At 42.4% G+C, this 14,146-nt stretch overlaps 1 protein-coding gene across 3 annotated transcripts; it reads right to left on the reverse strand.

Annotated features, from left to right (window-relative positions):
- Positions 1-6,389: 6,389 nt before the first annotated feature.
- znf217 (zinc finger protein 217) lies at positions 6,390-13,101 on the reverse strand. Of its 3 annotated transcripts, XM_080015740.1 has the most exons (6): positions 12,824-13,101; positions 9,577-10,961; positions 9,229-9,336; positions 7,743-9,128; positions 7,506-7,638; positions 6,390-7,352 (listed from the first exon to the last, which is right to left on the reverse strand). In XM_080015740.1, exons 2-5 carry the CDS (start codon positions 10,904-10,906, stop codon positions 7,526-7,528), a joined length of 2,937 nt encoding a protein of 978 aa, XP_079871866.1. In that variant the 5' UTR covers positions 10,907-10,961; positions 12,824-13,101; the 3' UTR covers positions 6,390-7,352; positions 7,506-7,525. The 3 variants fall into 3 exon arrangements, with proteins under 3 accessions (XP_079871866.1, XP_079871864.1, XP_079871865.1); XM_080015738.1 differs by having other exon boundaries at positions 6,390-7,638; XM_080015739.1 differs by having other exon boundaries at positions 6,390-7,638; positions 12,617-13,101.
- Positions 13,102-14,146: the final 1,045 nt, after the last annotated feature.

The raw sequence follows: 14,146 nt of genomic DNA on the forward strand, positions 1-14,146 counted from the left end.
GGGGGATTCATGTGTCATGTCACAAAATACAGAAGCGGGGTAGGGAGCGGCACAGGCCCGGGCGATTTGCGATGCACGAAAATTCTGCTTGGGACATAAATCACGCCGAGACATTACATGCAAGTCACGCATGCGCGGGACATCCAGCCCTCATGGACCCCAGGGTTCTCTAGCCCAGCATACAGCTTGTGGCGCGCAATGTGCCGCTGCTTCCTGAATACAAAGGTGTAAAAGGTGGGCGGATGACGCGATGATATGTAAAATACATATTGAGATTCCTGTTCGAGGTAATTGCAATTATTCTCAGCCTAATTGATAATGTTTCACGTCCATCAGGTTTCATGGCTCTTTTACACTTTTCCTCAATAAAAAAGAAACATTGAAACAGCCACCGGGTATCATCAAATTATCCATGAAACCGGATTAGTCTGCGTTGCCCAATAAAGGCTCGTATAACAGTCAAAGTTATTTTGCACCATCTGTAACTGTAGGGGTTATCGAGGAGAAGAAAAAAAAAAAGAAAAAAAAAAACCTTTAACAAGCGATCGATGCAAGCTGCTTCGCAACGCCGTGAACGCTTCGAGTGTTTTTGGACGCAAAACCGCGTTCTGGACGCGGTGTTTCTCCGTTCTATTCCGGGGCCGTTCCATGAAATTGTTTCGCCTTTAACTCAATGCGGGCGCCGTGCACACTATTTATCTCATGCAAAGTCAAATCATTTATTTCCCCTCGTTCATCCCGATAGGACAAGGGGCCCGAGGAACATCAGCCAATTTAGACCGAAAATCCCAGTTCAGCTCGGAGTAATCTGATTTCCCTCCTCCCTAGAAATCTACATTTATAGTGCTTATCAACTGGATTACTGGCAGGTAGGAGGAATAAGCCAATTTGAGGTTACTTGTTTCTCTGTGTGTAGTATTCAGTGTCACAACGCATTAGAGGAGGAGGGCTATCGCTTTGTGGGACGGAAGTGCGGCTGCCTCGCCCCCGTCCTGCTCAGCCGCGCTGCCGTTTAGCCGCATGTTTGGCACTTAGACCAGGGATACAAATTCAATAGTAATTCTTCAGATCAAATGCAAAATCGTGACTCGAGATGATCCCGCCTGATGGGAATCGATGTCAAGACAAGGGTCAAATTTGTCTTGATCAAAAAAGGGGGAAATGTGTTTTATTTAACGTATTCTGATGTCTTCGTTTCTCTAGCCCGAGGCGCTCGCACGGGGTGGAAGTGACCCCAGGTCTGTGCACCGCCCTCATCACCGGCGAGGTCAGGCCGCTTTCCAATGGGAGCGTTGCTTCCTCCAAGGTGATTATTGATAAAGAATGACACGCCAATGTAGACACGGGGGAAAATACACCCAGGGGGCCAATCACATCTCAGCTCATGTTTTCGCGGAGGGGGAGACCAGAATAATCTATAAATACAGGGGGCGGAACGCTATTCCCCCAACCTATCAAGTCACCATAAAAGAAACAGAGTGGAAACCATCAGTGATGCAGCGACCATGTCAGTTTCCTTTAGACACAGTCCTCCTAATATCTTTTAAAGGAGACAATCTTTTTTTCCTCCTGATAAACCAAAGCGTCCTTTAACAGGCAAGGTCAACTACACGGAGACTGAGCTCAACACTACAATTACTGCAGACAGGGGTGAACTGCGCATTGTCTTCTATTATTTACTGTTCTTAGTCCAAGTCTCGGATTTGATCTCTGATGTCTGATGGCTGGTAAAGGCTATCATTCAAATGTATATTTTAGTAAAAAGTAGTGATTTGCAAAATAGGTCACACAAGTCTCTATTTTGATTTTAATTGGAAGGAGTCAGGGAGAAAATAAGCTCTATAAGCATAGATAGATAGATAGATAGATAGATAGATAGATAGATAGATAGATAGATAGATAGATAGATAGATAGGTGACATGTGAATTTGGTGAATTTTCTAGGCCACAGATCCGTAGTTGCTTGTTGGTGGGAACTCCAACATGGAGATGGACTGAGGAGAAAAAGCCAGTTGCTTAGGAGGGGCCATGTCCTACCAATCACTCTCCTCTTCTAAAGGGGCTCCAATGGCACCTGAGGGGGAATCTCATGGCTGTCATCCCAGAAAGCCTGCCGCAATGAGGCCTGTTTACCATCTGCTCTCCATATGAGCAAAAAACAGGCAATTGTCTCAGGGTAGGTACCTCAAGCACACCATCGCTGAACTAATACACCCTCATGTGTTGGAAGGTAGATTTGCAATAACACCCCGGTAAAAATCGCCGACGCTGGGAGACCCTATCTGGCTCCCAGAGATAACAGTAAATGATCAAGTGAGCGTTGGGCGTGGGGTCGAGCGGCGTGGAAGCATATATATCACAGCCCTGCCCCGTCTCAGCTTGGACCTGGCACCTGACAGTGGAAAAAAGGCATACAGTAACAGTGGGACCCTGTCAGCATTACACTTCCTATAAATAACCCCTCCATGCCTTTGGTTTTATCATTCCCTGCAAATTATTCCCGGCCCCTCCAGAGTAGACAAGAAATAGCATTATTTTATGGCATGGAAAGAAAGAGATAAAAAAAAGAGGAGTCAGAGAGAGAGAAAAAGGGAGATGGGGCTAAAAAAGGTCCTTCAGGGAACATGGTGTAAATGAAGTTCCAGGAATGACACAGGCGAGCAATGAGGCGTGGATGGAAAATATACGCTGCACATCATCGGATAGAGATGCCGGTGGAAATAGCTTCATTGAAGTGTCAGCCCTCATCCATCAATCAATCATCCGCAAGAAACAATAACGCTGCGGCGATGGGGCAGCTTTTATGGGGCTTACTCATGGGTATCGGAAACAGCACTTAAGTGTAGTTCTGACACTGGGAGAAAAACAGAGGTGAGGTGGCGAGCTGATTCCACATGCAGGTGGAGTACATACCGAACGCAGAGAGGACTAAGCAGACAGCCGCCCCCTGGCATGACAGCACTGGACAGAGAGAAGCAAAAATATATGTATTTATAGGGTTTTAGCCGCACAAAGCCAGCAGAGATTCATCATTTTCTATTATCCGATTTCCTACTTGCATTTAGATTAGATGTGCAATGCCTGATGTTTATATTGCGCTATTCATTCATTTTTTTTCAAGATAAATGATGAATGAGAATATAGTGGATTCATGAATGAATTCCCTACCTTTTGGTTTTCATTCTTTTGTATTGATTACTGTTGACAATATAATATCCATATGAATTTAAAAATGCGTATCTTCAACTAACAGGCGGACAGCCCATAGATGCTGTGATTATTCCTGCTAAGATATACAAAGACCTAAATAAATTTGAAGATATCCAGGGGATTAGGAAATATGTCCTCAGTATATACGGTGTATACTGTATGTTTGGGGAAGTTAAACACTATCTGGTTTATTCACAAATACTGTAGGAGACGATTTAGCGCGACAAAAGTGGAGCAGTGAAAAACAGAGGGCAGCGTTTTCTTAGTCTTATTAAAATGAAAAGACGCTCTGTCTAGGATCATATAATGAAACTATAAACAACGGGGAGGGGAAAAAAGGCTAAATAGTCCATCAGTCGTTTTTGCTGTACGTGAGTCTTTTGATTTCCCCAAACTAAGTCTCTTGATGGCTTCTCGGCAACATGAAACATGACACGTCATCTATTATTCTGTATGTGTGCCTTGCTATCTCAGCCCGCTCCATATGGCCCCTGTTGTCTCCAGACACCCAAATCCCTTTCCTGAGGCCAGAGGCTGTTTTTGTGGGAACCATTACACTGCTCCTCTTCCTCAGAGGGATGGGGTGACGATGATGAGCCATCACAGCCAGCGCAGACTTTCTGCCTCAAATTGTGACAGGACATTCAACAATTGACCATATCCGCTTTGCTGGCCCAATTGCTAATTCATGCAAGTTGACAATCTGGAGGCAGCAATTATGAGGGATGAAAGAACCGAAAATAAGGAGAGGAGGGAGCACTTAAGGGTGAAGAGAGATGCGTGTGGTGTGCTTCACGAGGTAGGGGAGGTCAACTCGAAGGATTTAAGATAGAAAAAACAAGACCCAACGCTCCAGATCTATCCAGTATCAAAGGTCATTTCCGTACATTATTGTACGTCCCAGTAGTCAGGAATTCTTATTTATCACAAAAACGCTATCCAGGTGAATGGACAGTGATTGGAAATCATGAGGAATCATGAAGTTTTGTTGGTGCCTTCCTGGAAAAAAATTACTTTGTTCAAAAAAAAAAAAATCTATAAAATACAAAAAACATTCAATCAAATAGCACTCTGGATGATTGTAACGATACATGTTCTTAGACCAATAAAATGACATTATTAATAGGATTAATACAAGATACTATGTAATCTATGTAATCTATGTGAATGAAACACTCACTGTTGTCTCTCCAACTGATCACTCCATCAGTTTAAAAAATATTTTTTATGAATATGTCATCCACTCAAATTCCATTTTGGGTTTCAGACTTTGTGTATGACTAATGTAACAGCAACGATACGGCGTGATGAGACTTTTTGTCAGTGAGGCACTAATGGTCTGGGCAAAACTCTTGATTTTCACGTTGGCAGAAAAAAGGAAATGCCTCACCAAGTTAAGGTTCCAGAATTTACAAGATAAACAAAGTAGAAAAGAAAAAGAAAGGCAAAGTAAATCTCGGCTTATTAAAAGGTGCAGTTTGACATAAAAACCCCCGGAGCAATGTCTGGAATAATGGGAGACGTTACAAGAGCATCACTTTGGACGTGGGGATTGAGAATAACAGGACACATGTCATAAAGTGTAGTCGACTCTCCCACTCTGCCGCACGTTTGCACTAAGTTTGCCACAGTGTGGGGGAATATGAGAGTGATGATAAGTGAAATGCTCATTTTGCGTTTGTGATTACCAAGGGCCATGGGCGATATGCACTAATGTGAGCTAATGCAATAGATTACACAGTGCTTGCCCAGGGGAACAGACAGCAAACAGATGTGGTTTACTCTAAAAGGGAGGGGGCTTTAAAAATAAAAAATAAGAGTTTAAAGTATGCATAGTGCTCAAGATTGTCCCTAGGAATTTATTGTTGACAGAGTGCACAACTGAGAAAGGCTTTTTTTCTGGGCCATTTTATAGATGTGGGGACAAAGTGCAAGTGGGCTTATGTCTTGTCATTGAGACATTATACTTTCTGTGGTGCTTTGGAGCTATGGTGCTGGAACTGTCAAAAAATAAAAAAACTTTGATTTAAAAAAAAAATTATTTTTTATTTTTTATATACAAACAACCATATCAATATGTAGTATTTTTCTAATAAAAAAAAAAGATTACCATTTTTTCCCAGAGCAATTCCAGTAGCATCGCTCCAAAACACGACAAAATAACTCAATATATACCTCAATAAATATATACGTTCCGGGTTATTGTAAGTACCTTTGTCATTTATAACAACAAATCTGCTGCTCTGCCTCCGACTAATGCAGCAAAGCTTTGAAATCATTCCCTCTGAGACAACTGCAATTCAGACTTTGAACATACTGCCCTCTAGTGTTTGGAGTAAGCACACACCCCTCCATCGATAACCCAAAGGTTTAGGCAGAAAACGTTTTACTTTGACCTTTTTGTCGAAGAGTTATCCCGAAAAAAACAGGGGGCATCATGAGTAATGTAGACCGCCATTGAGAAATACTAATAATTAGAGTTACGACAGTATTTCATCTACAACATCATCAATCAACACACAAAGCTTCATTCCATGGTGTCATACAACAGAAAAAGCTTGTTGAAGTGCACCTCCAGCATAACTGCACAAAAATTTAAACGGGCGTGACAAATGCACACATTGAGCAAGGTGTTACTTCCAGGTTTATCACAAGTTATGACTTTGAATAATGATATGCGATAAGGCTGAAAGAATGGAAATAAAATGTTTTAGAAAGATGATGAATGCCCTCAAGGGCACAAACATGGACAGGCACTGTCTTAAAAAATGTTTTAGTAACCCTGAAAAGACAAAAGTTGAGACATGGAATCTGAAGAACAGAATCTGAACGCAGCAAAGTTAAAAAACTACCACCTGGATTATTGAAATGGGTGACCTGGCGCATTCAATGACAATCACAATACAGAGGATTAAGCCACAGAGATCCTTGACTATCTTTATTGTAACTTCTCATCCGAATCTCAAACAATATTTTTAAATTGACATAGGTACACATGTGAAATACAAACCAAAATGCAAATAACTTAAGTGGAAAACATGTATCCAAGTTATGTGTTAAGAGTGGTTAAACCTGAGACTTGAACACTTTATTTCTCTTTCACAGTGTACAATGTATTGAGCCTCCCCCGCCCACCCCATCACAATTTTCTTTCCAAATCTTAAAGGTCGACTCGTTACAACCAGTCTGGAAGAACTACAAATAATACAGTAGTACTTTCAATATTTTGCATAACATAAGCAAAGTCCTCAATAACATGTATAGTCCGGGCTTAAGGAAGAAAGAAAAAAAAAACCAAAAAAAAAAACCACCATGACCGCTTCACACAGGCAACTGAACTATGAAGAATCTCACAGAGCTTCTCAATCCCAGTAACCGTTCAGATCATGTAACCTTTCACATGTTTAGTCGTCTTGTCATCACAGGCACTTTGTCTTCCATGCAGACATTCTATATCCAGTGAAAACACTAACTCACAACACATCTGGCTCAGACAGACACAGGGAGGTACTTTGTCCAGCTGAAATGATAGTTTTAGCAGCTTTACAAAAACAAGTGGAGTCAGTGACAAATCCATAAATTGAGGTAGACCACTTTAACATACACAGTAGAACTGTTGCCATGGTCTGTGTAAACCACTGGGACTAAGAAATCAAACTATTAACAAATAAACCCAACCTTTCAGTGCTTTGGGATAGAGAAAAATGTGCTTGATTACATCCTGCACAATAATAGTCGAACAAAACATTTTGGAGCATTTGGCTCCATAATATTTGAACTTTCATGTCTTTACTTATTATAAACGCTCCATCTTTTGAAAATGTACCAAAACATAATTTGAACATATTCTACCCCACAAAATATAATAATCGAATAATGCTGTCGGACAGATGAATGATAAAGAGTATCACAGTGTGGGTGTGTGGAATCTTCTGTTCACGGAAGGGAGATGATCCAACATTTATTTTCAAATACAGAAAGCAGCTCTACTTCAGAAACAGGCCGAGCATCGGATAGTTTGTGTAAAACTATTCCTTTCTCGTACATAAAATGAAGACTTAATGCACCGCAAGAGGTCTCTTCTTACTAATCCCAACATTAAATTAACCCTCAAATTCAGTCCCTCAAAGGCAGTAGTCACACTTGAAAAAGAAAGAAAATAAAAGTTAGGCAATTTACAGACACAACAGGGTTTAGGTACATACTGGAGCAAAACAGCGGAGAAATTAAAGATTCTGGTGGCGTCAGCCAACACATAAGGGAGGCAAATTCTAGCAGCTTTACAAGCAGTTTACCTTGTCAATACCTTGGAAATTCAAATACTCTTGTCTGTTGTCCCAAAGCGTTCGCTAGGAAATGGCCCCGAATGGTCTCTCATCTGCAGGTTGGGCAGATTGGGTAAGTGTTGGTAGAGAGTAGTTCTTCCCCCTGATAAGACAAAACACAGAGATTAGATACCACCAAGCTTGAGTAACAGCTGCTACAAGCAATTCTCTTGAGACAGCTAACCTGGTACATACATACGTACATACCTGCTCGTGGATTGGCCAGCCCTCCGTGACTCGGGTTGGCTGGCGAGCCGTGGTAGAGAGAAGCCAAGTCACTGGGCGTGTAAGAGCGCAGGATGTTGATCATGTTCCAGTCCGTGTCAATGTTGCATCCCATGGCGGAAGCCGGAGGCTTCATGGGACCCGAAGCCTCAGAGACCGTGGAGGGAGATGATCCTTGTGATGAGGTTTTTGAACTTCTCCCCAAGCCGAGCAGCCTGTTGGATCCTTCCCCTGCAGATATCCTGAAGCCATGTTTCTCTGCAGCGTCGGGTTCCCTGCCCGGAGGCATGTGGTACTTGAGTCTCTTGCTGGAGGGCTCGGCCATGTCCATCTGGGGGAGGCTCCCAAACCTGTTGGAGAGACAAAGCATAGCAGCATCCGGGTGCCAGACGACACCCGTTCTCACTGGACAACTCCTCTCAGCAGCTGATGCTGCAGCCCTCTCTGCCGGGATGGCTTTGTCCTTAACATGTCTCGTGTTAGTGGATTTCTTCACTAGTTCTGTAAACTTTGACGAGTCCTGGTTGACGTGTTGGTCCGCGTTTGTCCCACATCGCTGGACTTCCTGTGCGAGCTCCTCTCTGGGTACGCGGATGGGGGAGCGTTTGGGAGTGTGACGTTGGTTTGAGACCATCTTCTCCTGTGGCTTGGCAGCCTGAGGTTGAGGAGACTTGGTTCTGCGAGGATATTTCCTGTCCGTGAGCGGGGTGACGTCTTTCCCGTCGAGGGCAGGGGGGCAGCCAGTGAAGCGCTTTGCTTTCGGACCGCCTCTGGCACTGTTCCTTTTCGGGATATCTGACTTATCTTTATGAGTCAAGTTTTTGTGCATAATCAAAACCTCTGGGTACAGCGTTTTGAATGCACAGAATGTGCAGCATAATGGAGTTGATGAGTCTTGGGGTTCTGGGCTGGCAGTGAGGGAGAGAGACACCTTTAAAGAGAGATTTAATGGCTCTTCAGATCTCTCATCTTTTATCTCCTTGCGCTCAATTTTCAGGTTAACAGGTACAGGGTATTTTATGTGCATGTCATTATTTTGGGAATGAGTGGGGTTACCAATTAATTTCTCATATGCCATATTCATTTGAGTAATTGGTTTGCTAAGCTTGCCTCCGCTGCTATTGAATATGCCCTCTGGCTTTACACTGGTAAACAATTTGGTTATAGGCACCCATAGCTTGGCTCTATTTGGAGTTTTCGCATTATTATTTTTAGACTCTTTATTATTCGGAGAGGGCACTAAAGGCACGGGTCTGCTTGAGACCTCTGTGCCAGTTTTGTCTTTATGACGCCGGTCCAGGTGATACTTCAGTGAAGTCTTCTGAGCTGCAGCATAGTCGCAGTACATGCATTTGTACGGCTTTTCACCTGCAAGACAAGCAATTTCATCCGATTTGATCAAAATGCCGCACGGCACAACCTACACAACAAGGATTTAATTTGTCTTTTACCATTGTCTTTTACATACCTGTGTGAGTCCTTAGATGAACGGTGAGGTAATAGTTTGACCGGAATGTTTTGCCACAGTAACTGCATTCTTTTGATTTGACTTTTGATCTTTCAAAACCACATTCACCTGTAAAATAGATCAAATACAATCACTCACTTTTGAGCAAATGAACGGGAGTTTATCACAGCAGAATACTGAAATTCTGAAACACAAAGAAACTTAAGGAAGCACATTTTAAGTCATTCGAACAAAAACACTATTACGTAAAAAAAAAAAATCATATATATATATATATATATATATATATATATATATATATATATATATATATATATATATATATATATATAAAACAGAAGATTTTACCTGAAACTAGAGTTTCTGACACTGCTGCCTCTTCAGAGCCGTCCTCGGAGCCCTCCTCTACATGGTCCAGGGAGCCTGCTGCTGATAACTTGCCATCAATGGAAGCCGTAGGACTCTCCTCCCCTCCCCTCTCCCTCTTATGGACCCTGGAGTGCAGAACCAGTTGGTGGTAGGTCCTGAAATTTCGCCCGCAGTCTTCACAGGTCGTTGGCCTTTCCTTATCTTTTTGGACTGGGGGCCTCTGGTCTGGTTCAGGTGATGGGGTTTCTGCTGCCATCTGCTGCCTGGAACGAAGCTCTCTCCCCAGCACCTCTTTCATTGATTTGTCCCCTTGGCCCTCAGTCCAAATATTACTCAACTCCTCTTTGTCAGAGTTGCAGTCTTCATTGTCTGTGCTGGCATCCATGCCCAAATCTTTAGTGTTATTTGGACCAACTGCAATTTTTCCCCTTGTAGCGAGCTGCCAGGCTTGGTATGTCTTAAAAGGGTCGAGCTGAGCGATCCATCTGGATGACCTCTCAGGTTGCAAGTTATCACCATCAGAGCGGGGCTTTAGCTTCAAAAACTCTAGAAAGGTTTTCTGCTTGACTGAAGACTCATTTTTGTTGTCCGGAATGTCCTTGGTCTTATCTTTTCCAGGCTCTGCCTCTCTGTTGTGAGCTTTACTATGCTCCACTAAACCATCTTGATCGGGGAAAAAAAAGCCACAAACCATGCACATCTTATAAGCTGTGACTACTGGCTGTGGATTCTGCTCTTGAATAATGTCATTGATTGTGATTGGAGTCTCCAGGGCTTGCTGGGCCTTGTTTTTAGCTCCAGGCATTTTCCCATGCATCTTCATGTGTTTCTTGAGGAACCACGGCTCCCTGAAGCGCCGTCCGCACACATTGCAGCAGTAAGTGAAGTAGTCTTTGTGCTTCCTCAAATGTGTCTCTAGATCATTGGTATCTTGTGATTCATGGCCACATAGGATACAGCTGAGCACCTCCTCTTTTCCAAGCGGGACACTGGTCTGCCTGGGCCAGGCCCTCTCTCCCGGGATCCGGAACTCCGCTTCGACACAAAGTACCGAGGGTTCGAAAAGAGTGGTGGGGTGTTGAGCTAAGACATGGGGTCCAAGCTCCTCTTGTTGACTGAAGGTCTGGTCACAGAACATACAAGACACAGGCAAACTTTTCACCGCTTGAGACGCAGGCTTTTCGGAGGTGGTGCTGTGAGGGGTCATGCTGGAGCCAGGTCCTGGCATACTTGCACTTCCGCTGATAAGAAGATCTTGGCTGAGGCCATCTGGGCTCTCCACAAATGGCAGCAATGGGTGAGTCGGCATTGTCCTCTTTGGGTGAAGCAATGAAGCACTTGGCAATCTCAAAATTTTTGGAAAGCTGTAAAGAATGAAGGGGAAAAAAAACTGCTATAAAATGTTGACCATTAACAAGCATAAAAACAGTTTCCTGATATTAAGATATGATTTAAAAAAAACATGGTAAAAATGCATAAAGAGATCTTAAAAGACAGAACAAATAGGTATCCCTCTATTTAAACAGGAAATGTGTTTTAGCAATCCACAACATAGAAAACTCATTTCCTCTATGTGTAAACCACTGAAAAGTAGATAAAGTAAAGCAGATAAAGCAATGTTACAGTTAGGTGTCCTCATTTTAGCACAAACCGCAGTCTGTGAGTGACTGAGTTTATAAAGCTAAAATTGCGAGGTGAATGTGATTCATTTAGATGTATGCCAAAAAAAAAGGCGTCTTTCAACTGAAATATTTATTTGACCTATAATTACAATGAAGTCATTCAAAACTTGCACAACCATATTTTAGCCCAGAAAGGAAGTGTCTTGTCAGGGTACTCTTAAACAAGACTTCCTCTAATTTCAAAAAGGTGATACCCATTTTGAGACTAGTGTTTGCGTATGGATTTCCATTGGTTTGAATGTGTCTAAATTTGCTTTATCATAGTTTTGCTTGTGTCAGGACTCCGCACTAGTAACTACCGCAACGAAAGTGATAAGGGGGCAGCTGATAAACAAGCCAATAAAATGTGATTCTCTGCTTTCTTTAACTAAAATGTAGTTAACCTGCAAGTGTTTTAATCTCAAGGGATGCAATATTCGAACCATTTTACATAAAATTGATAGTCTATTTTAATCAACCTTATTCTATTCTATACTGTAAAAGTCTCCCGACCATCGATCATGATCATCAGAGTGCCGACAAAATAAGGATTGGACGACTATGGATTAAGCAGGTGAGATTTTCCTTTTTCTGGTTTAAATTTGATTCAAGGGTGGAGTAACTGGACCAGCAAGTTAAAATGGCTCTGGGCTCATGCCTTGGCACCATTATGACACCTGTGACAATCTGAAAATCCGGCACTTACAAGTTCTGCAAGAGCCAAACAAGCTGCACCAAAGCAAAACCCACACCACCACATCAACACCAAGGCCAGTGTGATTACACGGTCACCATTAATGAGCAAAACATCTCCATAGTGGGCTTTTTCCTCGTACTGGCTGGAGACTTATGTGACTATGCTAGTAGCAGTGGGGGTTTTTTTGTTGTTGTTGTTGTTTTTTTAAACTCTGGTATTGTTAATGTCCGGTGCCTTCAGGTGAGCAGGATCAGCTGAATTAATGAGCATTTTGGGCAGCACATGGTAAAGCAGGCAGCTTGTTATGGAGCAGCCATCACAGTCATCTCACCCGCTGCCTCCCTCATGGAAACCTGTTGAGCGACCGAGGCAAAACTTCAGGGGTGTCCGAGCTCGGACGCCGCTGTTGTACGGCAATTACATTTCAATATATACATTATAAACACGACTCGGCTCATTATTCAGTAGCGACGCGTGATTTAAGCGGTGTGTGTGTGTGCGTGTGTGTGTGTGTGTGTGGGGAGGGGGGGGCACCAAACAGCACGTTAAGCCACGGCCGAGTTAAACGTCTCAGTACGTAAAAAAAAAAAACTAAAAAAAAAGAAAGAGAAAAGAATGAATAACAATAACAATACACAATAGGATGGCAAAAGAGTGTTACCCGTCCAACTCCAACGTCGCCTATTCTTGCGGCGTCGTGCTACGTGGAGATGTGTCCATTATGAAGTAGGGACGGATGGTTCTCTAACGTATTGAAACGCGTTGCGAGGGACGTTAACGCAAAGCAGCCGTTAACAACAACAACCGCCAGCGGCCACTATCTCGGCCGCCTCCGCTCCGACTGAAGAAACTCACCAACTGTACCTACCAAGTCACGGTTTCCGGACAAACTCACGGCTAGCACCATTGAGAAGTCGCCAAAGTTGCTCCCTTCTCCGCCGGCCCATCTTATATTCAGCCGTTTTTTAGTTGTTTTTTTTTTGGTTTTGTTTTTTTGTTTGTTTTTTTCTTTTTGTTTTTTATTTTTTTTTATTTTATTTTTTTTAAACTAACGAATCATAGATTGTTTTTTCTTTCTTTTCCTCCTTATTGTCTTTTCTTACTGTCTGTCTTTCTTTCTGTCTGTCTTTCTGTCTTTCTCGCTAACTGCTCATATTCCCTCAACTGGGCAGCTGTTGAGTCCCGGGGGCGCGTTCCCGACGACTCTCGAAAGGGGGAAGATGCAAGCGCGTTCGCGATAGCCCGATATCCCCTTTGGGGCGGTCACGTGGTGGCGAATAACAGAGAATGATTAGTTCACAAAGAGCCAAACATAGTGAAAAGCAAAGTAGAGACAGACAGACAGACAGACAGACAGACAGACAGACAGACAGACAGACAGACAGATAGATAGATAGATAGATAGATAGATAGATAGATAGGTAGATAGATAAATAGTAGATAGTACTCACATCCAGTTCCCCTAAGATCACTCACTGTCTTTTTACATTTTTTATTAATAGTTTTGGCATTTAAAAAAAGGGGGCCAGAAAAGAATAACTTGCAATCCTTAATAACTTGCTAATTTACATTCGGACGGTGTGTGCGTGCGTGGGTGTGTGTGTGTGTAAGACAGACATTCAGAAAGATAGATAGATATATAGATAGATAGATAGATAGATAGATAGATAGATAGATAGATAGATAGATAGATAGACAGACAGACAGACAGGTAGATAGATAGATAGATAGATAGATAGATAGATAGACAGACAGACAGACAGACAGACAGACAGACAGACAGATAGATAGATAGATAGATAGATAGATAGATAGATAGATAGATAGACAGACAGACAGACAGACAGACAGACAGACAGATAGATAGATAGATAGATAGATAGATAGATAGATAGACAGACAGACAGACAGACAGACAGACAGACAGACAGATAGATAGATAGATAGATAGACAGATAGATAGATGTCACAGAAGCTCACATCAAACCAATAGGCAATAATAATAAAAAAAGTAATAAAAATTAAAAATGGGGGGGGGGGGGGGTGGCAACATGCATTTCATCTCAAAATAATAAATATTATAGACCTCTGTATGAAAAATCCACACAGTCAAAAATTGGAGATTGTGATGAACAAATAAAAAAAAATCACATCAAAATAAACGTGTACTTTCGAGCGTTACCTTTATCCG

Source organism: Zeus faber (assembly GCF_960531495.2).
Source record: "Zeus faber genome assembly, chromosome: 15".
In the NCBI taxonomy this organism is placed as follows: domain Eukaryota; kingdom Metazoa; phylum Chordata; class Actinopteri; order Zeiformes; family Zeidae; genus Zeus; species Zeus faber.